Source organism: Neolamprologus brichardi, chromosome 7 (genome assembly GCF_056152115.1).
Source record: "Neolamprologus brichardi isolate AB-2024 chromosome 7, ASM5615211v1, whole genome shotgun sequence".
NCBI lineage: Eukaryota > Metazoa > Chordata > Actinopteri > Cichliformes > Cichlidae > Neolamprologus > Neolamprologus brichardi.
Window position 1 is genome coordinate 59,546,302 of NC_142110.1, and position 25,976 is coordinate 59,572,277.

Consider the following 25,976-nt stretch of genomic DNA (forward strand, 5'->3'; position numbering starts at 1 on the left):
ATGTTGGCTTTAGTGACCTGTTACATTAGTAGCTAGGTAAACTAAACTTAGTCAATAACACCAAGAAAACCAGCCCTCTGTTCTACCTCTCCAAGAACCACACCCTTATAATCAGAATTAAACTATGTTGTGTTCTTTAATTATTTAGAGCTGAATGCCAATTTTTTTAAGATATAACTTTTCAGAATTTGGCTGTAAAAAGTGGTGTTTCTTTAATTTTTCTAATATACCTTTTTATTCCTTTTTGACAGGGACACTGTACAAACATCTGCATGACTTTAGCTCTGCCAAGCACTGTGATCCACATGTGGATCTGTTTGACTTCATCGACAAAAACATCAGAAACTCCAAGAGTCATCTGTAAAGAAGTCTGTATCCACATTTGCACTAAAATCTTGGAGGGTAGTTTTTATAACAGAAGAAAATACTGAGCTACTTAATCATTTTGAGAAGACAATTATTTTGAAGTGCTTTGTTTACGTGATAATTAACTATACAGTAGCAGCCAGGAACAAAATAAACATCCAAATAGCATAATTTTGGTGTGTGCTTTGAGAGTTAGCACAGTGGTCTAATCTGCTTTATGCTAAAATTTACATTTGAGATCATTGCCAGACATTCTGAAGATAAAATACAAAAACTGCAGACATAATTCTTGAAATTTCTTGTAATTTTGCAATCTCATTAAATTACTTATATGACAGTTTATTGCCAGTTTGTGTTGAATTTTATTTAATACTAGACTGAAAGAAACTTTCAGTATTTGAGATGCTGCATACATTTGTTAACAAATACACAAAATACACATGGATAGTTACCTTAATAAAACACTATTTGCACAATAAGACTGGGATATATTTTTCAGAGTACTCCATTTCATGTCCACTACATTCTTTTGCCTCTGTTTGTCCATGTGGTGTATGTGATAGCACTGTGTTGATCCTGCAACATCATATTAATGTTGCTGCAAGACTACAATTGCACCTGAGCCATCTTGTATGCCATGTATGCTGGTTGTGGTGGGTAAAGATGACGGTGATCAAGAGGCAGCTCCTTGCATTCTGAAGTGACTCATTGTGAATTCTTATCTCTACTCTTTAGAAAGAAGTGAAAGTATAAAGAAAATGTCCAAAAGAAAAATGAGGTTAATCTAGAAATTCTATTCGGGGCTTTCTCGTGAGCATGATTGGGAGATCTTGAGTATTTAGAAGATCTTTGGTTACAATGGTGACAGACTTCTTGATTACATGTATAAAAGAAAAAGTGCAAAATTGTAAATTATCTATTTGTGAAATATTGAACAGCAAAAGCAGGACTATTCAAAAAGCTTTATTTGCCGAGAACAATGAAAACAGAATATGTATAATAATAATAAAAATACAAGTTAGTTCTTTATACTTAGGACTGCACTTTTCTGGACCACAGACCTGTGATGTTGTTTGTGAAATCTGTTGGAGCCACTCTGGAGCAAATGTGCTAAAATGCCAGAAAATAACTATCCTCCTTTTCTTAATTAAAATATGAACATCATTAATGTTTCTGATTTTGTAAATCTCCAAAGGTTGATTCTGTTCACCTGGACGTGGCGTTTTTGGTGGGAGAAACATTTCGTCACTCATCCAAGTGACTTCTTCAGTCTCAGCTGACTGCAGGTTTCCCCAATTTTATAAACAGTACATTTGCACAATGACTGAAACTAGCACCACTGAAGGAAATGTATCTCCCACTGAAAACACTAGGTCCAGATGAACAGAATCAACTTTTGGGGAATGTTTCTGATTGTTTGACCCAAAACAGTATACCACACATCAATATTATTTGAAGATTTGATCTGGATTAATTATCTGACTGAATATAAGCAAATAAAATATTACAGTCTTAAAACTGTAATTTGTCTAAATTCACAGATGGATTACAGGCATATCATAAGAGTTTTCTCTAGTGGCGTCCTTCACTGTAAACATGAGATTGTAATAGTTGGTAATAGTGTTAAAAGTCATTGTGTGTTTTAAGATTACACCTGTTTACAATTCTAATCTGTAAAAATACTGAAGTAAAAACACACTGACGTAAAATTTCTGGAAAATGGTGAAGCCAGCCTGGATTCTCTGAAGCTCTGCAGATAGGCTAGATCCCAGAGTGGTAGGAGATCATCAGCCCTTAGTATCAATGTATATTCAGTTCAGTGCTGTGTCCAGCAAATATTGCAGCTCCATCTTGTGAGTGTGCTTGTTTCCAGTGGCTGGAGCTGCTGCAGCCTCGCGACCAGCATACCTACACACACACACACACACACACACACACACACACATTAAAAAAAAGAACAATACTGCCAATAACAATCACCTTTAACCTGGTTTACGGGTTTTTCTTTTTTTGTTTACAGATGCCTTTTCCTCTTTTTGGGAGTAAATTAAACACAAAAAATGAGTGAAGAACAGTGGAATGAGACTATGAGTTTATTCAATATTTAAAAGTCACAACATTAAAAGTCTGCTGTGTGTTTGTGTACTGACATGGCCTCTAAATGATGTAGGAGTTCTCACTCCTGTTTACTATAATATCACTGCTCATGATGCAATTCAATGTGTCCTGCAGGATGGCTGTAGCTTAGGTGGTAGGGTGATCCATTTACCAGTCAAAATGTCAGGGGATCAAACCCTGGATCCTCCTGTCCATGTGCCCAAGTATACTGATAGTGTGTGTGAATGTTTTTTGTTTTGTTTAAAAAAAAAGAAAGAAAAAAAAAAGCATTCGATAAATGTGCAAATAAATAAAAACTGATGACCATGAAGACAAAGACAGGTGACTATCAGTGAGCAGCAGTGTGCCACAAAAGAGTGAAGGTCAGAAGGAGTTGCACTGTGTCTTTGTAGCTCTAGATAAAGCATATAAGTGCCAAGAGGAAATGTGATACTGTACTACAAAGTCAGGAATAGCAGAGAAATATGTGAGGCAAGTGCAGGACATGCAAGACAGTGGTGAGGTGTGTGGTAGAAGATGCAGATGGGTTCAGGGTGGGACTGAGATTACATCAGGGATTGGCACTGAGCGCCTTCATTTTTGTATTGGTCTTGGACAGGTTGACAGATGAGTTCAGGCTGTGTCTACTATGATGTTTGACATTATGGCCTGTAGTGAAAGTAGGTAGCAGGGGAATGAGAGTCTGCAGAGGTATGCACTGGGGAGAAGAAGGTACATGAAGAATACATGTGTGTGAATTAGAAAGAGACAAGTGTAACAGTGAAGGTGGATGAGTTTAAATATCTGGGGTCAACCATCCAAAGCAAGTTATAATCCACAAGACTGGTGAAGATAGGAGTGCAGGTGGGGTGCAGTGAGTGGAGGCAAGAGTCAGGGAGTATGACAGAAGGATAGCAGTAAGAATGAAAGGAAATGTTTAATAGATGGCAGACAGACCTGCTAAGTTTTATAGTTGGGTGGCACTAAAAAAACAAAAACAAAAGGCAGAGTTGAACAGGATTAGAAATGATTATATCAGAAGGACGATAAATCAGGTATGATATGTGACAGAAGAATGGCAGCACAAATGAAAGGGAAGTTTTACAAGACTAGTAAGACCTGTTATGATGTATGGTTTGGGACACAACCAAAAAGACCAGAATGGACTCGATTAGATATATCAGAGGGACAGTTTAGATTGAGGGTTTAAAGACAAAGTTAGTGAGGCAAGCATGGTGGTTTAGACATGTGGAGATGAACAATAGTGAACATATTGGTAAATGGACTGGTATACTGCCCTGTCTTCAGGTGTACAGTCAGCTGAAGTCAAACTTACCAGACGGGGCGTGTGTGACCGATGGTGGTGCTGATACGGGGCTTGACATATTCATAGTAGCCATGGTTTTTGTGCTCTTCTTGACACCAAACCAAATCTGCATTTGGATAGTGATCAGCCTCTTCTTTCACCAGATCAAAGGGGAATGGTGACAGCTGCCAAAAAAAGAAAGATGCCACAATGTGGTTGGAATGAACACTCAAGTTTCTGCTACTTTTGGTGTGGAAGTCTGTGCGGTGTTGCCTAACAAGGTGCTGTGATTGACTTAAGGCAGACAAATACTGCACACTATAAGGCCATGCCACCATTGTTTTACCTGTACGGCAGTGAAGTATGTGAAGTGTGAAATTGCCTTGACATTAGACTAAACGAGTCACTCCACAGTCTCAGATTCAGCTTTTTACAGACTTACACTCTGAACAGTTTTACCAAAACACTGATTACCTGCTCGATGCGTACAACAGCAATAGCTTCCTCCATGCCTCTGTTCTTGCGTTCCCGGGTCAGGTCATAGTAAATCTTGCCGGTGCAGAAAATTAGTCTCTTCACCTTCTCAGGGTTGGTGGCTGCATGCCCATTATCTGGGATTAGACGCCTAAAATGTGTGCCTGCATGACAGAAATCATAAAAACAGAAAATAACCAAATATTTTAAAAGTTCTTTTGCACTTTTTTGATCTGTACTCACCTGGGAGCATATCATCAAAGCTGGACTTAACCTCAGGGTGGCGCAACAGCGACTTTGGAGTTAGTACTATGAGCTGCGATTAAAGACAGAGCATAGAACATGTTCATAATTTCAATTGACTCTTATCTTGCATGTTTTGGTATATATCTCTTACGGGCTTCCTGAAAGGCAGCAGGATCTGTCTGCGGAGAACGTGGAAGTAGTTTGCAGGAGTAGAGCAGTTCACAACAATCCAGTTACAGTCATAAAGCTGATGCATGGCAAAGTCTTCAGACAGTTTCTGCCAACATACAATGAAGTAAAAAAAAAACAACCAGAAATTACAATACAAAATACAAAATTTTACGTGGAAGATTAAAAAAGATAAGAAAACCTGATGACAAACAGAATTATTTGTTCCAATTATTTAATTTGTTTAGGTACTAAGGTAAATTAATCAAATAAAAAATATGACTCTGACAAAGACAGAAGAGGACGGAAAATTACTAATGAGTCCAAAGAAAAAACAGAAAGATGGTTTTAATTGTGGCAAAATACAAATCCAACCTGCACTGCATGTTCCACTCTGTCCTTAACATACATAGTTACTGTGATGCCACCCATTGTTTTTGCTTTTGAAGCCTCTAGCTGAACTAAGTGTTTTAAAACCAGATGGGCTGATTAAGGACTGATATAACCGAGAAACATATCAACCATGACACAGGCTTACACAAAAGCATGCTCAAAATGCACAAAATGAACATAATGTTGTATGTTTACTTAGGTCATAGATTCCCTAGATCAGGGGTCGGCAACCTGCGGCTCCGGAGCCGCATGCGGCTCTTTAGTCCTTATAGTGCGGCTCCGCGTGGTTTGGGAAAATAAATTAGAAGTATTTAGCTGAAGTGTATTTTATTTATGTTAGTTCTTTTTTAACTTATAGTTCTAAATTGGAAGATTATTGTGATATTTAAATATAAAAATAAAATTATTTTCTATTATTTTTTCATCGCTCAAAATAAGCGTCACACTCGCGGAAGCCGGTGTACCCGCCGAAACGCGTGCATTTATCGACACTTTAAACCCCAGGTAGGCCAATTATGGATCTTCGGATCCACATAATGTCAGCAGCTGTTCTCCACCGTGAACTATGTTAAAAACAAACACCGCTCACGCCTCACAGATGACAGCTTACAGTCCTGCGTAAAGATGAAAGTGACTTTGTACAGCCCCGATCTGCAGATGCTGTGCACAGAGGTTCGGGAGCAGAAGTTCCATTGTAAACACACCACGGCAGACCCGACGCTGTTTCCATGAACACGCTTTTCAGCATCTCTTTATCGACCACTTTTCACACACGGTTGCTGTACGCACACAGCCAGCTGTAGCTTTTCAGCTCACAGCCCGACACATACCAACAACAGCATAGATAGCACAGATGTTAAGGCGTGATTGCGGGTGCTGCTCAGGTGCGTCCGCCTCCCCTGCAGACCACAACTTGCCACAAACATTAACCAGGTAATATTTAGGCAGAATTTTGCAAATATCTATTTTTAATTTTTTAGCAGCATAGTGCTTTTTTCCAATTATTTTTTAAAAGTAAGGTCAAGGCTCCAAAAGCCCAAAGGCTATATAAGGGTGGCGGCTCACAACAGTTTTTGTTTGCTGGATCATTTTAGTTCAGGTTGGTGTCTTTCCTTTTGTTATATTTCTCTAAGAGTTCAAAATGTGTTAATTACATAAATAAATTGTAACTTTCTCTGTAGCACTTCATGGATTTCATAAGCAACACACCTTAGTTGTTCACACAAAGCATAAAGGTAAAAAACTATATATACAGTGTTATCTTCATTTTAGATGTCAAAAAGTATTTGTGGCTCCCAGTGTTTTCGTTTGCGTGGAAACCGGGTCAAAATGGCTCTTTGAGTGTGAAAGGTTGCTGACCCCTGCCCTAGATAGACAGACTGTTTTTGGCTGTAGAGTTCCCCCTGCTGGCCATTAAAAAGAAGGCTGATTTAACTTCTGAAATTCCTTCTCTTTTCAGACTTGAAAATCATTTACTTGACAGACTATGATTCCTTAATGACATTCTGACACAAACTCACAGGGAAAACATCTGGGTCATCATTGCACATCTGTAGAAATCTTTCAGGGCGTGCAGATGAGTGCTCTGGACCCTGTGACGAAAACGAAATGGAAGCAATACAAATGTGATGCAGTTTTCTTTCCTGTAGTGTATTTAAGGTTTGTTTATATGTGATATTGCAGATCTCAAGTTTATTAGTAACACATAAGGCACTATGTATCAATAGATGTCCTTTCATTTGCATCAAAATAATTTTACTACCATGGACAGAATAAACATTTTGTTCCAGTACAACACAGTACCCCACAGTTTCACACAGAGAAATAAGTGATTTGTGCTCTGACAGTGCAAGCCCATAGAATGGTATTAAAAATATAACAATTCGTAAAATCAAGAAGACATCGATACAAGGCAGGCGTTGCATTATAAGGTGGTAATACAATCCCAAACTCTGATGGTGAGACAAATCAAAATGAGATACATGTGGAATGTGGTAGATTAAATTCTTACCATTCCCTCCATGCCATGAGGAAGCAACAACACTATGCCATTCTGTCTGACCCACTTGGTCTGTCCCGAGCTGATAAACTGATCAATGATGCACTGGGCTGTATTGTGAAAGTCTCCAAACTGGGCCTCCCATAGAACCAGTGCATTGGGACTGGCCATAGCAAAGCCTAATTCAAAACCTGCACATGGGAGAGAAGAATGAAACAGAAGCCTTGATGTTGAAACATGCCAGCAAATTGAAAAGTGACACTTCAACTGTGAAATACTGTACTTAAGGCACTGTGGAAGAGAGAGAGGTAGGCAAAGAATCATGCAAAATGCACCAGATTTTGGTACTTTAGAAGCCTTTATTGTGTTTATGTGACCTACCCAGCACTGCATATTCAGATAGAGAGCTGTTACACACAGTGTAAGGAGCTTGATTATTGGAGATATAATTCATTGGGATGCACATCCTTTTGTCAGTATTTTGGTCATGAAGAACATGGTGTCGATGGCTGTGAAATATAACCAGAAAAAAACGAGTGGTATGACTGAGTTTGTCCTTTTTTTTTCAATTCAGAGATAAGATGCAGGTGAAGAAATTAATACAAGCACAGGTCAAAGAGATTTAGATGCAATCACCTCTTGATATTTTATTCTTAGGAAGTTGGCTACATAAATATGTACATAGATAGTACATCTATTTCTTACCTGAACGTGCCCCTCTCCACATCCTGACCACTGAGACGCACATGGATTCCCTCCTTGAGCAGAGAGCCAAAGGCCATATACTCCCCTAGAGCCCAGTCACACACTCGCTGGCTCACCATATTTGCACGTCCCTTTAGGATACGACTCAACCCTACAACATGAACACCAATGCAGAAAATCCAGGTCTAAAACAGCTTGAAAGTACATTCAGTGGATCTTCATTTTTGTCACATGAGACATGAGGGCACCTCCATGTATAGCAAAATCCTGCACTGGGACAGATGCAGCAATGTTGCCAATGTGGCTGAGCGCTTGCTCACTGATGCCAGTCGAAGGACAGGTCATACTTCTAGGTTGACCCTCCAGTGTGAAAAAGCCTAAATACACAGACACACAAAAGCATTAGTGATGTCCTTCTTGCCCAAGATTCAAAAATATTCTGTGTATTCAGTTGTATTCATTGTATTCTGTCTTAATTTATTGTGTTTAATGTTAATTTATTGACAAAATAGGGAGTTAAAAAAAACAACACACAGAAATGGTTTAGCTTCATTAACAACATGTAGTCGTACCGGGCCAGGGTGAATCTAGCCAGTGCTTGATGTGTACGATCTTTTCATCTTTGGAGCGAGTGTAAGCTTCCTCACAGATTTTGTCATAACTGGCTACTTCCTCCTGCAAGAGATCAATGCAAGTTGGGCATCTAATGAGAAAAATTTAGTCTTTCTTTTTATCTTCATTGTGATTTTTAATCTAGTAACTGATAGCAACAGTATAAGTAAAATACTGGCGGCAGCCTCCTAGTAGACACACCTATGGTAATTACAAAATCCTAAGTGACTTCCTTTTTCAAGTTTTAGCATTCACAAGATTTTCAGAAAACTTGAGGTTAACTCTCTTGAATGGCTCTCTAAAATTCACACTTTAACGCTCAACCTGCTGAGATTGCCCATTACGTCATATAGACTGGAGTTGACTGTCAGTGACAGCTGTCCACATGAGAAATCTGTGTGTTACTTGATCAGTCTCAAAGAATTAGCTGAGCTTTTTCCTTTGGTATAAAATCCTGACAATGATCATCATCTTCGGACAGAGTAAGCTCAAGCTAAATGTGTGATAGAGTTTAAAACAGCAGCCGAAAATCAAATCCACTTGGAGGTCAGAATAAGTTATATTGTGTCTTTGTCTACAATGTGCATGCTTCATAACCATCTACAGCACAGGTGTGCAGGTAGCTTTACCTCATATTCTTGAGTTGTGACGACTCCTTCATCAATGAGTTTTTCAACAAATTTCTGCAGGACTCCTTTCTGCTTCTTGATGCGCTTGTACATCAGCGGCTGTGTGAACATGGGCTCATCTATCTCATTATGTCCGTTCCGTCTGTAACACACCTGAGTGAAGAGGCAAATGTTTATGTTTGTTTTTCTGATCACCTATTTGACCCTGTATGCTGTATGAAAATTTAGTATATCAGTACTGACTGGCTCGCTCGTTGGCACAGTGCAGTAAAGTGACAGTCCATTTAAATGACACAGCTGATCCCACCAGCTATCATTTTAATCAGTCTTTTGAATCTATTATTTTTTCTTCTACTGGCTCATTTCACATCCACACAGTATTGTTAAAGTCTAAGATAACTGGAAGATAAGTGAAGCAAATAGACGTTGCTTCTTTTAGCAACCAACTAATCCTTGAGATAGCAACAGGTATTCTAGCCTTTTCTGAACGCACCCTGAGCATGAATATTTCATTTTCCACAATTTCATTGTACATGTACAATGATAATAAAGGGCTATTCTATTCTAATCTATTCTATTTTTTGTTGCCATTAGGGTATCATCATGCTTCACCTGATTGTAAACTACTACTACCCATTATTCTAAACTCCTCACTTTTAAAGTTTTTACCTCGATTTAGTAAGGCCAGATGGGGCTTAATGCCCTTTTTAGATGTTGGAAACATGCTTACTCCTACTTTATGCTTTGTTCACAGGTTTACTTTCATTATTTTGGGTTATAGTTAGTAAAAGTGTTTCCTGTTTTCAAAGTATTTTTTCTTAAATAACAGCAGTTTCAGTCAGGGTCATTTTACTTGGTGGTTAACAAAAAGTTATAATAACGAGCATATTTACCAGGTCTACAACGACATCTTTATGGAATGTGTTCCTCCATTCAGCTGCAACTTTGCACACATACATCACAGCCTCTGGATTATCTGCGTTAACGTGAAAGATGGGTGCATTGACCACTCGAGCTACATCGGTTGGGTACGGAGATGAACGAGCCACCCTGGGATCTGTTGTAAAGCCAATCTATGTGGGCAAGAGTAACACACATGTATATTAAAACCAGTTACAGTTATGACACTGTGCTCATTTTAACTCCTGGAACTGCAATTCCAGCAATTCACACACAGTGTTAAATACACAGTATTATGGTCAATTCAAAAGTACTTTTAGTGTATATTCAATAATCCATACTCCAGAAGCCTAGTTTTATCTGGGGAAAACTAATTCAGTTACAAAACCATTATTATTATTATAACCATTAAGTGATCTATTTGTTGAAATACCAGTCCATAACATAAACTTGATAAGTGCTGAAAGAATTCTAAACCTAACAAACTGAATCGAACAGTCCATACCTGGTTGTTGACCACCACGTGTATTGTACCATGTGTGGTGTAGGATGGCAGGTCAGACAGGTGGAATGTCTCATACACTATACCCTGACCTGCAAATGCAGCATCGCCATGAAGGAGAATAGACATCACCTGCAAAATGATTCACCAAAATGCAAACATACTGGAAAACATCCATGGAGACATTGTCTTCTGTTTATATGGTAAAGAAAAAAATTCAACATACTCTCTTTCCCTCAGTGTCCCCACAGTAGAACTGCTCAGCTTTGGTCTTTCCCTGCACCACTGGATCAACGGCCTCCAGGTGGGAGGGGTTTGCCACGAGAGACAATGTCATGTACTTGTCACTGACCCGGTTCATCCTCCTGTGATACATCCCCAAGTGATATTTCACATCGCCAGAACCCTGAGAGCACAAAGTCAGATGCTGAACCTTTCATCTTTATTTATTTTTATTAAGAACATATGTGCACATGTGCTATTCAATAGACGGCCTACACATTTTTAATATTGCAGGTGGAGCTAATGTTAACCTGAATTTAATAACCCAACATAATAATCTGCTACTTTTATTGATCTATAAAAACATAGTAATATAGCACTTAATGTAATAAATTTATATTTTAGGAAGGTGCTGTGCCACTGCATGTTCCCTTTTTAGATATACCTCAGCATTCTGCAACCATCAGTCTACAGTTGAATTAATATGCTAGAGTTAAATACATGTGGCAGGTCACATATTTTAATAATTGCATTGGCTTTTTAGCTTGTTCTTAACTACTAACCTAACCAACGTACTTGTGTAAGTCATAATTGCAGTGAATGAGAACTGCTGAAAAGCTGAACGGGTGTCTTACTTTGTTTTTTTCTCAGGTTTTGATTGCACTTTTGTTTGATTTTGATTACATAACATTTTCTTAATAACAGCTATCTTTCACCTCTCCTGAGTTTACAGTTAGTACCACCTCTTTGCTGTCTCTGTGTGACAGATGGGGAGCACTACTAATTTGGACCCGACTTTTAACTGGACCCCATCATAGTTACTATTGATACCCTCTGGTTGGAAAAAAGAGGCTTTCTCAGCTAAAGAGTGTCAATCATTTTTAAAGTTCATGTGCCTAAACACATTTTCCAAACATCAGTTGTTATCATTAACACAAGCACTGTCATAGTTATATTTTTTGTGTAAATCTGTTTCATTGCTCTTGACTGAATCTAACTAAATAATGTTCAAACCTCATCCGCAGCCTCTAACTTAGAGTCAAACTGACAAAAGATTTGCTCCAGCTCCTTCCGGATCACATTTGCCAGCACATTCAGTCTGCCTCTGAAGACACATAAGAGGAATAAAAACACTTCAATAAAGATACAGTAATTCTACCTTTGTAACATATTTCTGCACATTCCTAACAGAGATGCAACAGGTTTGAATTGGCTACCAGTGATGAGCTGAAGAGTTTTAATGAATTTGTGGCTCTCACTATTTGTGTAGACAATCACCTATATGAACAAAACAAGGAATGGAACAACAAGTCTAAGCCTTCCTCTGGCTGTAGTTCCTGTCCTGATTCTGCCCTTTGGTTCTCCCTGCCTTCCACTTCCAGCACAGCACTTAAAGCTCCTCTGTTCGCCATTCTGAAGGGCCAATACAGCTCAGTCAGGCTATACTAGCACCTGAGGAATAGCAGCTGAGAACCAAGTTGAAGCTGTCTTTTTTGTGGTCAGTCTGGTCATTTTGTACTTGAACTTGCCCAGTATGACCAAAAGTCAATACCAACCAGTAAGAGTGGGGATCATTTGTACGGAGCCCTGCAGGGGACATGGGAGAAAAAAAAAATTAAGACGGACTTTTGCGAGATCTCGCAAAACTTTTGCGAGATCTCGCAAAGGTTTCATACATCTCCGAAAATGTCGGAGCACTTTTGCAAATATGTGATGTCTTGTAAACCGAGCAGATATCTGACATTTACACAACTACATTCACGCCTCAAAATATCTTAAAAGTGTATTTTGTGACCCAGAAAGAGTAATATTACAACTAAGTAGCTGCCGCCATTGTTGGAATTCAACTTTTGCGGGATCTCGCAAAACTTTTGCAAAACTTTTGCGAGATCTCGTAAAAGTCCGTCTTAATTTTTTTTCCTTCCATGTCCCCTGTGGGGCTCCGTACATTTGTGTAAACTGCTGAAGATGAAAAAAATTTCAGAAGCTTATAGACAGTTTTATTTCAGCTCTGGTGTTGGTGCATGGGGCCTTTCTTTCTCAATATGTGGACACGGTACACTACATCGTTGTACTCTGCGTTTAACACCTGCTGAAAAGAACTATGATGTAGGTAGCTGCAAGCTGCTAACTGTCGAGTTACACAACATTGCCAAAAGTATTTGCTTGTCTGCCTTCACAAATTTATGAACTTGAGTGAAATCCTATTCTTAATCCATAGGGTTTAATATGATATCTTCCCACCCTTTGCAGTCACACTATAACAGGTTAAACTCTTCTGGGAAGGTTTTCCACAAGGTTTAGTGTGTTTATAACAATTTTGACCATTCTTCCAGAAGTGCATTTTTAAGGTCAGACACTGACTGTGCACGAAAAGGCCTGGTTTGCATTCATTCCAAAGGTGTTCTATTAAGTTAAGGTCAGTACTCTGTGCAGGCTAGTCCACACCAAAGTTGTTCCGCACCAAACCTGCTCTCCATGTCTTTATGGAACTTACTTTGCCCAGTGGTATGGAGTCATTTTGAAGCAGGAAGGGGGCACCTTGAAACTATTCCCACAAAGCATGAAATTGTACAAAAAATCTTAGTATCCTGAAGCATTAAGAATTCCATTTACTGGAAGTGGCCGAGCCCACCAAAAAAAACAAAACAAAAAAAAAACAACCTTCCTCCAAGAAACTTTACACTTGGAACAATGCAGTCTGGCAAATTTTGTTGTCTTGGCAACTGACAAAACCACGCTTGTCCATTGGATTGCCAGATGGAGAAGCTTGATTCGTCACTTCAGTGAATAGGTTGTGTGCTTTACACCACTGCATTGTTGGGTATTTTACTTGTAAAACCACTCTGACCTATGTATGTAGGGGAGCGTTATCCATGGGATGAACAAGTTTTTTCTTTTTATCTGAGGGTGTGACTGGGTCTGGAGTGCACTGGGATGCCAGGCTTGGAAAAATTATCCTGAATTTCTCTGATAAACCTGCTACAGCAGGGATGACAATGTTGTTCCATTTGTTATTCTGTTTCTCCCTGGTTGATTTCTGACCTTCTTTCATGTGAATTTAAGAGCTTTCTTTACGTGTGTGTTTCCTTTCTTTCCGTTCTGCCTGAGAGGGAATGTGTTCTGCCTGGTGTTGCACGGTCCTGATTACCCCAAGAGTCTAGATTACCCACACTAAAAAACAAGATAAATCAAACCCTCAAGGAACTCAGAACCAGACCCTGCAAGAATTTAGAAGAGGAACTTGCAACACTTCCACCTTACTGCATTTTAGAGGTATTGCACTGGAATTTTGTTGTTGCCCATCTTCTACCCCTCCTATACTTCTAACACCATCTCCAACAAAAAAGGCCTCAGAGTTTTATATTGGCAAATCTCTACTTTAGTACTGTATCACCCTAAAAGAGCACTTTGCTCTCAGACTGCTGGTTTATTTGTGATTCCTAGGGTACTCAAAAGTAGAATGGGAGGCAGAGCCTTGAGCTTTCAGGGCTCTCTTCTGTGGAATAAGCTCAGAGTTTGGACTTGGGCGACAGACACCCTCTGTCACGGTTCTGGGTCCGTTGGACCCAGTATTTTGAGTTTATTATGTTTTGGTTTAATTGGAATGGAATTGTGGTTTCATGTATAGTTCAGTCCATTTGTCATTTTCTGTCTCTCTGTGTTGAGTCAGTGTCTCTGAGTTGTGATTCATGTTTCCTGTTTTATTGTGAAAGTCTTTGTCTTATGTTAGTGTGTGCAGCTTTGTTCCCCCTGTCTCATTAGCCCTGGTCTCTCCCAGCTGCGTCTCCCTCCTGTTGCCGATTCCCTCGTTACTACCTTGTGTATATAAGCCATGTGTTTTCCAGTGCTCGGTGTTGCGTTGTACCCTCAGAATTATGCCTGTGTGTTCAGTTCTCAGTGTCATTGTTCAGTTCATGTTTTCGTTTATCACCAGCAATAAAGCTAAGGTTCTCAGTTTCAATTCAGTCTCAGAGTCTCGCATTTGGATCCTCCTCTCCATCCGCCTGCACACAGAGCCCTGACACCCTCTCTACTTTTAGGCTTAAAACTTTCCTTTTTAACACAGCATACAATTTGGGCTGGATCTTCCCTTAGTTACCCTGCAATAGGAAGAGATTTCTTCCTGTTAAAAGGAAGTTTTTCCCTATCACTGTTGCCATCATGTTTACTCATAGAGGGTCATCTGATTGTTGGGGTTTTCTCTAGTTCCTCTCTATTACTGTTGGGTCTTTATCTTACAATATAAAGTGCCTTGAGGCAGCTGTTTTTGTGATTTGTTGCTACATAAATAAAATTGAATTGAATTAGAACTGAATTTGCTGGTCATCGATATGCTGTCTCCCTTTCTGCAGACTTTTCTTGAGAACTCCTGCTGGAAAAATTTCCCGCCCAGTAGCTCATCTGTCTGGTATTTATTCTAATAATTCTGTAAATAAACCTTTTATAACTTTTGTCAGTGATTTGAGTTTGTTCCTTGATCCTTGATTCTCTACAATCCTACTCTGACATGTTAAGGCAAAAGGAAAAATTCATAGCCATGGCACCTGTGTGGCATTCCCATGATTACACTCTCCACTCCACTCTGACTGGACTTGTCAATGATGGTCTTCAGGGCTGGAATGAGTGACTCACAACCTTCCAGACCAAAGCGCTTCTCTGAAGACCACTTCCTTTGGAGAAATTCCTCAAACCTGCAAAAAGTTGGTTGTGGTGTTTCACACTGTGGCTCGGAACTTTATACTTCCATCAGACTGAGAAAGGCCTTTTAAACTTTTAGTTATTTGTTGAGGCGTACTAAGAATGTGAAGAATCACAGACACACCTGGTTGACTGGATCATTCTGGCCAGTAGGGTCCTCTTCTCCTCCAGAGTGCACTGCATGACTCCTGGAGTCTCAAACTTCTGTCTGATCCATTGGCACTGTTCCATGTCATTAATAAACATAAACTCTACACCGATGTGTTGACAGTAAGCTCTCTAAGAGACAAAAAAAAGTTATGTTTGTATTAGTTTGGATAAAAAAAGAGGTTCCTGTTACAACTTTTCTTGGCTGTGTGTATCTGCTGATATATGGGTATCTATATCAGCATCTATATAGGTATCTATACCACAAAGACATTGGAAATCAAACACGCTGGATCATCACATTCTGTGTTTAAAAAATAAGCATTTATATATATGATCCTTACCTCAAGGCGGTATATGATCTCTCTGAGAGGCAGAGCACTTTCATTCCCACCAATGAAGGTGGTAGTGGGAAGCCGGAACACCTTATCTAAGTCACTTTCAGCCAGCCCATAAATACCTGCAGTGTAAACAATGAAATTAAAAATCTTTCTTTCAGCCCATCATCGCACAATATATGTAGGCTGTGAAATTGATAGGACAAAACCAAATGGCAACTTCTATAATAGAAAAATGAGGCAGACAAACAATGATACACAGACGACAGAAAACGTATGTATCGTGTTAGTGTTTCTCACATTTTAACAATACAGCCCATCCAAGATATAGTATTCCAGTTTAGGTGAGTGAAATTGTTATTAGCCTGTTACTTAGAACTGTGTATGTAGAAGACACATCTGTTCAGTTTGTAAACACAGCTTCCTAACCAAGCCTTCCACCCTCTGGCCCAAATGTAACACTTTTGGCTTCAAAAGATCAACAATGCAACAGCTAAAACACTAAGGTAGAAGACTCTGCATGAAGAGTTGTTAGTTAAACAACAGTTACACATAACTTTTAGTGATCTTATTAGTTTGGGTAATTTTTTAATTATTTCACTTTGTTCTATCAATTTTGTATGTCTGTGGGTTTTCTTTACATCTTATGTCTTATAAAGTACACAGCATTTTGAATTGCCTAACTCAAAGGTTCAGGGTAAAGCCACTTTTCACGCCTTTAAATTGCTTTTTATCTCTGGCATTTTGACTATTATAACAAAATGAATTAAATTCATTCACAAGGAAACATCAATGGTTTGCAATCTTTTTTTTATTAAGTGGCTATAATAATTTTTCTTTGACTGAAAAATGCTTTTCTTTTTGCAAAGATTTTTATCTTTACCCTGTGTGAATCCATATGAACTTAAACCACTGTCTATAATATTTGCATTGAGCTGTACAGGGATTTGATTTGATTTAGAAATGACTGACATATCATATGTTCTTCCAACCTGACCTGAACACAAGATGATTACATTATTTCCCATTATGCAGTTTTCTTGACATAATCTCACAAGCAGCGGAAGCAGTTTGATCTTTGTGGATTAAACTGGTCAAGTCTTCCTTTAAGGAACATTTTAGCTTAAAATCTCAAATCTCTCTTTTTATCCTTTAATTCATCAGGGGCCAAAGCTCTTTTACAGCAGCTGCAGCATCAAATCTCAGCTGATTACATTCTCAAAATGACAGAGCTTTCTTTCTCAAAACCCCGAGGCTCTGAATTAACTCGCCAAACAAGGTCAGGCAAATCACCCCTTAATACCAGCATCCATGGTTTAAACTCCTGAACCATGGTCATTATGTAATATTAACTTTTCATTTAGCTTGGTTTTATGGGTCTGTAATTTTCTAATAACTTGCCTGGAAAGAAACAGATAACCTGTCATAAATACATAACTCTGTTATTTTTTCAATGCTTTTTTTTCCCTCCTTCTTTTTTAAAGCTCCAATCTATAATCACAGAAACCACACATAATGAGAAGCAATGTACCTAAAGCTGAAGGTAGGTTAAGTTTACTGGTCAAATGGTGCGCCAATATAGTGAAGAGACACAGTCTAAGACGTCAGAGTGGCTTGTGTTTATCTAAGCATGCAATGTCCTCGTCACACCAAACCGTGATAAGACAACACTAGATAGACAAGGGGCAGGGCAACTTGTTGTATCTATGTCTTTTTGTACATCTCTGTCAGCAAATTAGTGCAGAGTACTCTGCTTATCATGGGGGATTTTTAATCCAATACATCCCAGTCAGCGTGTTACATAGGAGATCTTTAGACTTTTCTGCCTTTCTGAACTTCCTCGCACATAACCTAGCCTTGTTTTCTTTGATGATGTAACATAATCAAGTAGTTTCTGCCTGTAATCTAATCATAGTAACATTTTACTGAAGCACACTTAGATAAGCCTGTAAAAGTCCTGCTTGACCTCATTGGCCACTGAGCAAAGGTTGTCAGGAACCAACAAGCACACCTTCTTTCATGGGTGACTTGCTGCAAGACAGTTATTATTAGTTATAGTTAGTTATAATATCAAAGAAGTATGTTTTATGGCAAATGCACATGCACTGACACTCACGTTTTCTCTCTGACAGACACACACACACACACACACACACACACACACAAAGCGTGGGCCTGTGATAGTAAATAAAAGAGGAGGGAGGCTAAAAGATAAGAAAGCAGGGTTGTCACATTGATAAAGAAAACTGAAAGGGTAAATGCGTCGGTGAAGGTACATAAGGAGTGGATCAGTGATAAAAGAGCAGTGGGACAAATAAAGGTATCAAATATATCATGACATAAAGGATCAAAGTATAAAAATAATAGGAAAAGAAAAGAGAAAATGAATAAACATCTAACAGGATTATTGTTCTCACCGACGTTCTGGAAACCAATAGTACAGGGCGCATCGTCAAAGTCTACACAACTGATGTCCAGGGGGTCCAGCTTGGCTATGTGATGCCCTCTTACCTACACAGAAGGGAATATGGCTCAATGCATCAATTATTGATACTGAAACTGTCCATTACTGTTTTTGGTGCACTGGGAAAATTGGAATTATAATGGTTATATGATATAATATGTTGTTAAGCTTGTGTTTAGGAGTTTGTCTTTGGGATGAACCAGTTTTTGTCTGAGTGTGTGGCTGGGTCTGAAGTACACAAGTCGTGCTTGGAGATGATTCTCCTGAGTTTCTCTGATAAACCTGCTACATAGGGGATGACAATATTGTTGCGTTTGTCTTTCTGATCCTCCCTAATTGGTGTCTTCTTTTCTGTGCATTTTTGCTGACTTGATGAAAACCCATTTAGGATAACCACATGTTTTAAGAGCTTCCTTTACATGTGTTTGTTCCCTCTTTTTTCCTTCAGGCTTAGAGGGAACATTTTCAAGTAGTAAATATATTTCAGTTCAATACTTTTCCTTGTGTCATTTCTTATTAATACACATAGTTTATGGGTCTATGTTTGTTTTTTATTTGTATGTGTGGACTGGATGGATTATTATTGACATCTGGTAAGAATATCATGCCAATAGCACCTTTAAAAATATAGGCACAAAGGTACACAGGTCCTGTACGTACGTTTGTGTCATTTTAAAACACAACAGCTCCCCATTCTGATGAGTTTCTAACACAATTTCCAAAGGCAGAAACTGTCTCTTTATATCCCATTATCAACTCAGACTTACATGAACAATGGTCCAATAATGCATAATGCATTGGTGTAGTCTTGGTCTATTTGAGGGTTCTTAATAATGGAAACTAAGCATTCAATTTACAGATGAATCTGAGGTCACAACATTGCCAATTTAGGATGTAAGGCTGAAACTATGTCCACAATCAGTCATCTAAATTTTTGAAAAATCAATTTTTTAAAGTAAGGTTTTATAAACAGCAAGTTAATTATTGACCATGGCATTGAACACCTGCCTCGCACTTTCCACAATCTACTAAAGAAAATATTATGCAGTAGTTAATGGCAAAAGGAACTAAAGTAGAATTACTTTTAGTGTACCGTGTCAGAGTAAAACACCAGACTGAAAGTTGTTAATCTTTTGTTTTTTCCTTTATGAATAAACTGAAAAGGCTTACTTTAATTTTGCTTCCTTATCATTTCACTGCAGATTATAGCAGAGAACTGATGATATATGTGAAGTGGGTTTTACTATCTTTGCATTTTGTAACACAGTCTGTGTCACTTCCAGAAACTAAAATGAAACAAAACCCTAACTCTACAATAATGAGAGACAAAACATTTTCTGTGTGGTTGCAGTTAACCTGGTATGCTCGAATAAGTGAGTGTACGGCTAGATGATCCTCCACCAGCTTCTCCACACTGGGTTGAGTCCCCACCAGTGCCTGGGCACTGGACAGTCTTTCTGAAGTCCTACTGAGGTGTGGTGGGCTCTGATAGGCTGCACCAGGTGGAGCCCCAGCACTGGCATTACGGAAAAACACATCCCAGGACTGCATAGAGAAAGAAAGAGACAGTTTACTCAGCAATATGCTAACTGTGTCACATGAAGTAATAGCCTGTCACCATTGTAGTTAGGTTAAACAGTGATTACTAAGCAAGAGTCAAGTCAAGTCACTATTATCTGGAGCACATCTGAAGACAGCTGAAGTTGACCTTTCAGTAGGAAAGGAGTGGTAAGCATTCATTATGACACACAAGTGTGTGTGTGTGTGTGTGTGTGTGTACATTTTGTGCAAATCCATTTTATGTAATAAACATTTTGATCAAATATAGCACTGATTAGAACTTAGCTGGCCCTATGTGGAAAAAACTGGTTGTGACACCATTGGCAGCAAGAAATGTTATTAAGCATTTGCCATAACTGGCAATGAGGCAAGATTTACAAAAATCAGTATAGGTAAAATGAAAACACATAACTTTTTGAAGGCGGTTTACTCACACTCCTGTAGAAATTAAGAATGAATTGTACCTCAAGTTAATATCCGTGTGAGGGCAGGAGAGTGACTACTTCTTGCAGTTTAGTGTAAGTCATTACATTACGAGCTTTTCACCATGTACCTAGTGCATAGCGTACAGTGATTCTCCCAGGCTGACTAAGGGAATCCACATTTTAATTTATCAATGTAAGCATTTTGGTTGCTGCTATACTTTGTTTTGGAGGAGAGTCAGAGAGGAAAGCAAGGGTACAGTACCATGTAAGTCTACCAAACAAGTTGAGAAACTATGGCTCCAGCCACACATATCTGCTTATTAGTGTTAAGTAACTACAGCTGTACTCACCACAATGGAAGCACAAACTTCTGGATAATCTGTACCTTACTGCAGGACCAAATTAGATGCAGTAAGGCCTAGGAGCCAGCTATAGGCTACAACTACATCACACTTGACTTTCAACTGGCAAGATCAGTTATAAAACAAAATCTCAGACTGTGCAGTTTTTATAAAGGGGGAAACTATCAATAGAGCCCAAAATTGTTTTCTGGACTGGACAATAAACATTTTTAATGTTGTTCGGCTGGCCACTTAACCATGGAATTCTATGTGAACTGACTAATTTATGCAGGCAACTTTAAGTTGCCACTCCAGGAACTACAGTTTTTTTTGCATTTCATCATTTAGACTGGAGACATAGTGCACACTCTGTGTGATGTCTAAGTGAAAATAGCCTAAGTGAGAATAGTGCAGGAGGTTGTCTATTGCATTTACACTGAGTGTGTCATGTATCCTTTACACTCTATTCAGGCAGCTCCATCACCTAAATTCCAGGATTTCCACTAATAATGTGTCTTCAGTGGATTGTCACTGTGCAACATGTCAAGAAGTACAGGTGTGGAAAATTTTGTGTCTTGATCATGTGTGAAAATTTGGTATTTTCAAGTTTTAGTAAAATTGTCAACTTTCTTTCTTTACATGTGGTCGTTATTTATGTACTTATTTATTATTATTTTCCATTTTTTGACCTCCCCTCCAGCCACCACCAACATCCCAATTTATTTTCAAAATCTGTTTCTGTTTATCTTTTTAAATTTCATCATAAATTTCTACTCCTTTATACAAATTTAAAAACTGTGTCATAGTCACCTTTTCAGTTATGGGTTAATCACCATCATACTTTGGTCCCATGCCAGGCAACCTAATACCTGTCTGTAACTGATGGAAGTGGAGTTATTTTTCACTGTTATATATTCATTATTAGGTCATCTCTGCCGACCAAGACACTTGGTTGGTTTTACATGCAGTTTCATATTTTAAACATATATAATTGCAGAAATGACAACAACATCAAACACAGAATTAAAGATGAATGTGCTATACCTTGTGCACACTCTTTGGATTCTCCAGCCATGTGTAGTACATCTCCTCCACATAGTTAGAGCTGGTGCCATTAAGAAAGGGTTCACTAGCTAGAGGTGTGTTCAGGTGCCTTGCGGGCTGAGATGTCCTTAGGCCCTGTTTAACTGCCAACGGTACAGGCTTTGATAGGCTCTGGGCCATTTGTACAGCCGTTAAAGGCCAAAGCCTTACAACCGTAGTCCTTAAGCGGTGCATAGCAGCAGATGAGTCACAGTTCTGCAGGACCACTCTCCTGGACAAGGAGATCCTCCAGGCTAATCAGCAGCTTCCTGTCTTCAAATCCATCTGGCTTGCTGAAATGGAGAGATTGGCTTATCTGCAGACACTGCCCCTTCTCTTCTCTCAACTGTCCAATGGATCCTGCAGATTCCAAATATAGATTTTGTAATTGAGCAAACCCAATAAGGCTAATATTAAATATATTTTAGTGGAAAAACACATGGTAGGGCCAAAACAATTTTTTATTCAGTTTCTCAGTACTTGTATGTGAATGAAGTGCTAGTTGTAAATTCAAGTATGCATTTTGCCATATGTAGCTGCAGAGATTACTTAAAAATGTGGTGTGAAGTTTTTAAAGACATGTGAATTTGCATAACAGCCACAGGAAGCATAAAAAGTGGTTGTAGCCAATAGGTACGTCACCAGAATTGATACTTACAATACATTTTCATACCAAAATTCTGAAAATGTGATATGTACCATAGGCAACATATGGACTAAGGCCTCAATTATTTCAGAAAAGACTGGGGAAGGAGTCCTAGTCTACCATTACATGCTAAAGAAGCAGAGGGTTGCTAACAAGCACAGAAAAGTGACTAACAATTTGTGATTTCCTTACCCCTAAATCTTGGTCAATATTTAAAAGGTGAACAACAAAAAGTACTTTTGCAACCAGGCCCCTGCTCACCATTAATGAAAAATGCAGGTTTAGGGGGGATCTCTAGAGGCAAGATGTGCCCCATGTTTATACGGCCTATGACTTAGTTATAAGGTTTAAGACTCAGCGTTTAGCTATCATATTCAAGCCTTAGATTTACTTATGGTTTTCAGTATTATAAGTTATACAATATAGGGACACTATTCACACACTATATGCACATACTCCTATTAAATGTAGGCCTAAAGCTAACGGTCGCAAAATGTTGCAGTTTATTTCAGCAAGCAACAAAGTATGTCAAAAATAATAGCTTTCACTTTTAAAGACACCTTAGTAGTTCCTAAAACCTGGACTTTAACCTTTAGCAGATTTTACTGAAAAAGAGAATGTATGGCTTTTGGTGTATTTCTAGTCATTACTTTTTAGCATTTTGTGGCAATCTAATTGAATGTTTCTATGACAACAAATTAAGCAGTAAGACAACACAGAGGAATTTAGTTACGAAAACCCAGAAAAATAACACTGGCGCGGGTTAACAACACATCTAACGGGTCTTTTCAGGAAAAAATAATCTTAGTAAAATTAAGTTCACTGAGGGACGGCATAAAGCCTAAACACAGACAACAAGCCTTGTAACCTTAAAATCTGCATTCAGTAAATACAATCCCAAACACAAAGCAAGAACACTTCAAAAACCGTACTATCACTATGAAGCATTAATCAGGTTCAAAGTAAAGTTTTCCGTTAAATAAAGCTTTTAGGATAACACTTCATTTGTATCGAGTTTGTTACCTTTTCCGCCGTCTCGTAGGTGCTTTTGACGCCTTCCCCGGAGCCTCCCGTGTTGTAAATGAGTGAAAGTCAGAGGTCCTGTCGTAGACTAAAGTCTGTGCGCGCGCGTGTGTGTCGCGCGCGAACGCTGTCTCGTTCCCGGTGCTATAAAGCGTCCTGGTAGTGAACTCTATACAAATACTTGTTTAAGCAAGCAACAAAGAAAACGTTTTCGTTCTCTGGTGTTCTCGGCCTTGCTGAACGCAGGGTTAGTTTTGTCTGTTCAACTCAAATGATATGCATGTTTAAAATGCGCCTAATGTGGGCAGAGATGTAATGAATGGATAACTACATCTCGAATGTAGTCACATTTAAACAAAAACCCCAAACCATTTTTTTGTGGTGTTTTTTTTATTACATAGAAATATATATTTTTCTGATTACAGTAAATTTCATTACTGATGAAAACCGCACGAGTACACATACAAACACTCAAGAGATGACTATAACTCTAAGAACAAAGAGGTGTTAAAAGTTATGTGTTGGTGTAGAAGGCTGATACTATCACCGTTTGAGTCACAATGTTGTCAGTCTGGTTGGTAAAAAAGCAGAATTTCTAATTATCGCATCTTGTTTCATGAAGAAAAATATACTTGTATTAAAATCTCAAATGGTTAATTCATATGGCTCACAGTATATAATCAAAGTACTTCAAAGCAGACCTTAAGTAAAAAAGCATTTTAACCCTCAGCTTATTAATTTGTTCTCAGACAGGCTCCGATACCTCTGCACCACTGACTTTGATGTTAATATGTATTCATGTAATTGGTGTTTTAACACAGCTTAATTCATGATGCTAATGAAGTATTTGCAACACTAAAGGCAGACACAGAGGAGACAAGAAAGACATTCACACATATACTTCAGGTGGTGGTGACACAGATTTTTAGCCACTTCATTATGTAAACTTGGATCTCACAGCACAAATAATTAACATAGTATTACCACACTGTATTCAAAATAGAATAAATGCATTTACACCACTGCCAGAAAATGTTTTACATTTCACGAAAGCTTTATTTAATTAAATGAATTGCAAACATAATAGGCAATAAAGCCAAGAATTTTTTAACAGAAGTTTTGCCCTTTAAACTTTCCTTTAATAAAAAATCTTCTCGATCTTCAGCCTTGCTGAAGCTACTGCAGAGAAAATATCAGCTGACTGCCTCTTCTCTGAAGAATTCTTGCCTTGTTTGGCTCTGTACTTTAAAACAATGGACGTCATTAACAATCAAATCTGGGCATAAATCACATGAACATTTCACACACAAATCATAATTTATCAGTATTGCTGTACCTCATTTTTTTGTAAAGAAAACAAAATACTAAATAAAACGACAAAGTAAAAATCACAAATATATTCTCCTTATCTAGTCTTTAATTAAACATGACTTTTATCAGTTTCTTGGTACTATCCCATGGATGCTGGGAATATCATTTTTTGTGTGTGCGTGTGTGTCTCTGTCTCTTTTCAGGCTGACAGATCACATGTTCCTGGTTCTGTACTGCTGTTTGTGATGTTTTATTTTTTTTAATTTTGTTGTTGTTGTTGTTGTTGTTTATGGTGTGCTAGTCTTTTTCTTGTTTTTCAGTATAACAGGTTGAAAAACCTGGTCCTGGATGAATAAGAAAGTGCAACAAGATTTCCATAGCAGAAGCCAAGAGGAGAAATGGCCTGTTTTCCAAAGATCCATGCTAAGATCCCAAGGTGTGCTTTCAGCTACAAGTGAATAACAATACAAGGGCAGATCCTGAGCTGAAATTGAGCAATGCTAGAAGCGCATTGAGGAAAACAGGCATTACACAATATCAATGCTGGTGTACCTAAGAGCAGAGAACAGCAGCCTCCAAGATCTCAGAACCAGCATTGCAACATTGCAAATACTACTACTATTACTACTCCTACTACTAATCATAATAATCATAATGATGCTGGTGCAAGAGTACTAGAAAGAGAGATCATATTGGGGTTTTTTTTATTCTTGAATTTAAAATCCTTCTAAAACTCTGGTTTTCTTCCACAGTGTGTCTTTTATCGTGTCATCCTCTCCTCACCCCTAACCAGTTATATATTGAAAAACTTTCCTCAATGTCTGCCACTGCGATGGTTACTGTATCCTGTACAATGAGGTCGCTATTGTGTCCTCTTAGATTCGTACCCACCCTCTCTCCCTTTTTCAAATAATTCACTTCTTATGGGGATCTGCCTGACCCAGGAGCTGGCACCAGTCCCCTCTGAGGCCTTCCCCAAACCACAGCCTCAATTTATGCTCAAGCCGTCTGCCATTAACTACAAAAATGTTAGCAAACCTATCTGAGCATGTGATCCCAGCTAGTGAATTACTACCTTTTTTTACTGCAACTTTAAATATTTTTTTTACTGTATTTCACTATAATCTGTTCTACTTTGATATCTGACATTAAGGTATTTGCAAAAGGTGAGTTTTATCTCCCTAAATTTAATATATTTCAATTTGATTTATTTATTTAGCTCCAATTTACAAAAGCAACCAAATTAGGGAACTTAACTCTGTAAGCTGAAAAACCTTACATTAATATACACTCATATGAAATCCATGGCATGTTAAAA

At 38.4% G+C, this 25,976-nt stretch overlaps 2 protein-coding genes across 3 annotated transcripts in view; one reads left to right on the top strand and one right to left on the bottom strand.

Moving 5' to 3' along the window:
• The window catches only part of pargl (poly (ADP-ribose) glycohydrolase, like), a 16,780-nt gene extending 15,836 nt beyond the window's left edge, over nucleotides 1-944 (top strand). Inside the window, exon 16 of the mRNA XM_006797335.2 lies at nucleotides 252-944. Coding sequence (XP_006797398.2) covers nucleotides 252-364 — 113 coding nt within the window. The 3' untranslated portion in view covers nucleotides 365-944. The remainder of the gene's footprint in view (nucleotides 1-251) is intronic.
• Nucleotides 751-23,399, bottom strand: ogdhb (oxoglutarate dehydrogenase b). Of its 2 annotated transcripts, XM_006797336.3 has the most exons (23): nucleotides 23,348-23,399; nucleotides 21,640-22,038; nucleotides 19,626-19,814; nucleotides 18,223-18,316; nucleotides 15,812-15,927; nucleotides 15,445-15,599; nucleotides 15,167-15,313; nucleotides 11,634-11,724; nucleotides 10,624-10,803; nucleotides 10,401-10,529; nucleotides 9,889-10,068; nucleotides 8,996-9,148; nucleotides 8,327-8,429; nucleotides 8,003-8,131; nucleotides 7,755-7,905; nucleotides 7,431-7,558; nucleotides 7,062-7,240; nucleotides 6,571-6,642; nucleotides 4,641-4,766; nucleotides 4,487-4,559; nucleotides 4,244-4,407; nucleotides 3,800-3,954; nucleotides 752-2,274 (listed from the first exon to the last, which is right to left on the bottom strand). In XM_006797336.3, exons 2-23 carry the CDS (start codon nucleotides 21,871-21,873, stop codon nucleotides 2,178-2,180), a joined length of 3,045 nt encoding a protein of 1,014 aa, XP_006797399.2. In that variant the 5' UTR covers nucleotides 21,874-22,038; nucleotides 23,348-23,399; the 3' UTR covers nucleotides 752-2,177. The 2 variants fall into 2 exon arrangements, with proteins under 2 accessions (XP_087700111.1, XP_006797399.2); XM_087843985.1 differs by lacking the exon at nucleotides 23,348-23,399 and having other exon boundaries at nucleotides 751-2,274; nucleotides 21,640-21,923.
• Between the last annotated feature and the right edge of the window lie 2,577 nt (nucleotides 23,400-25,976).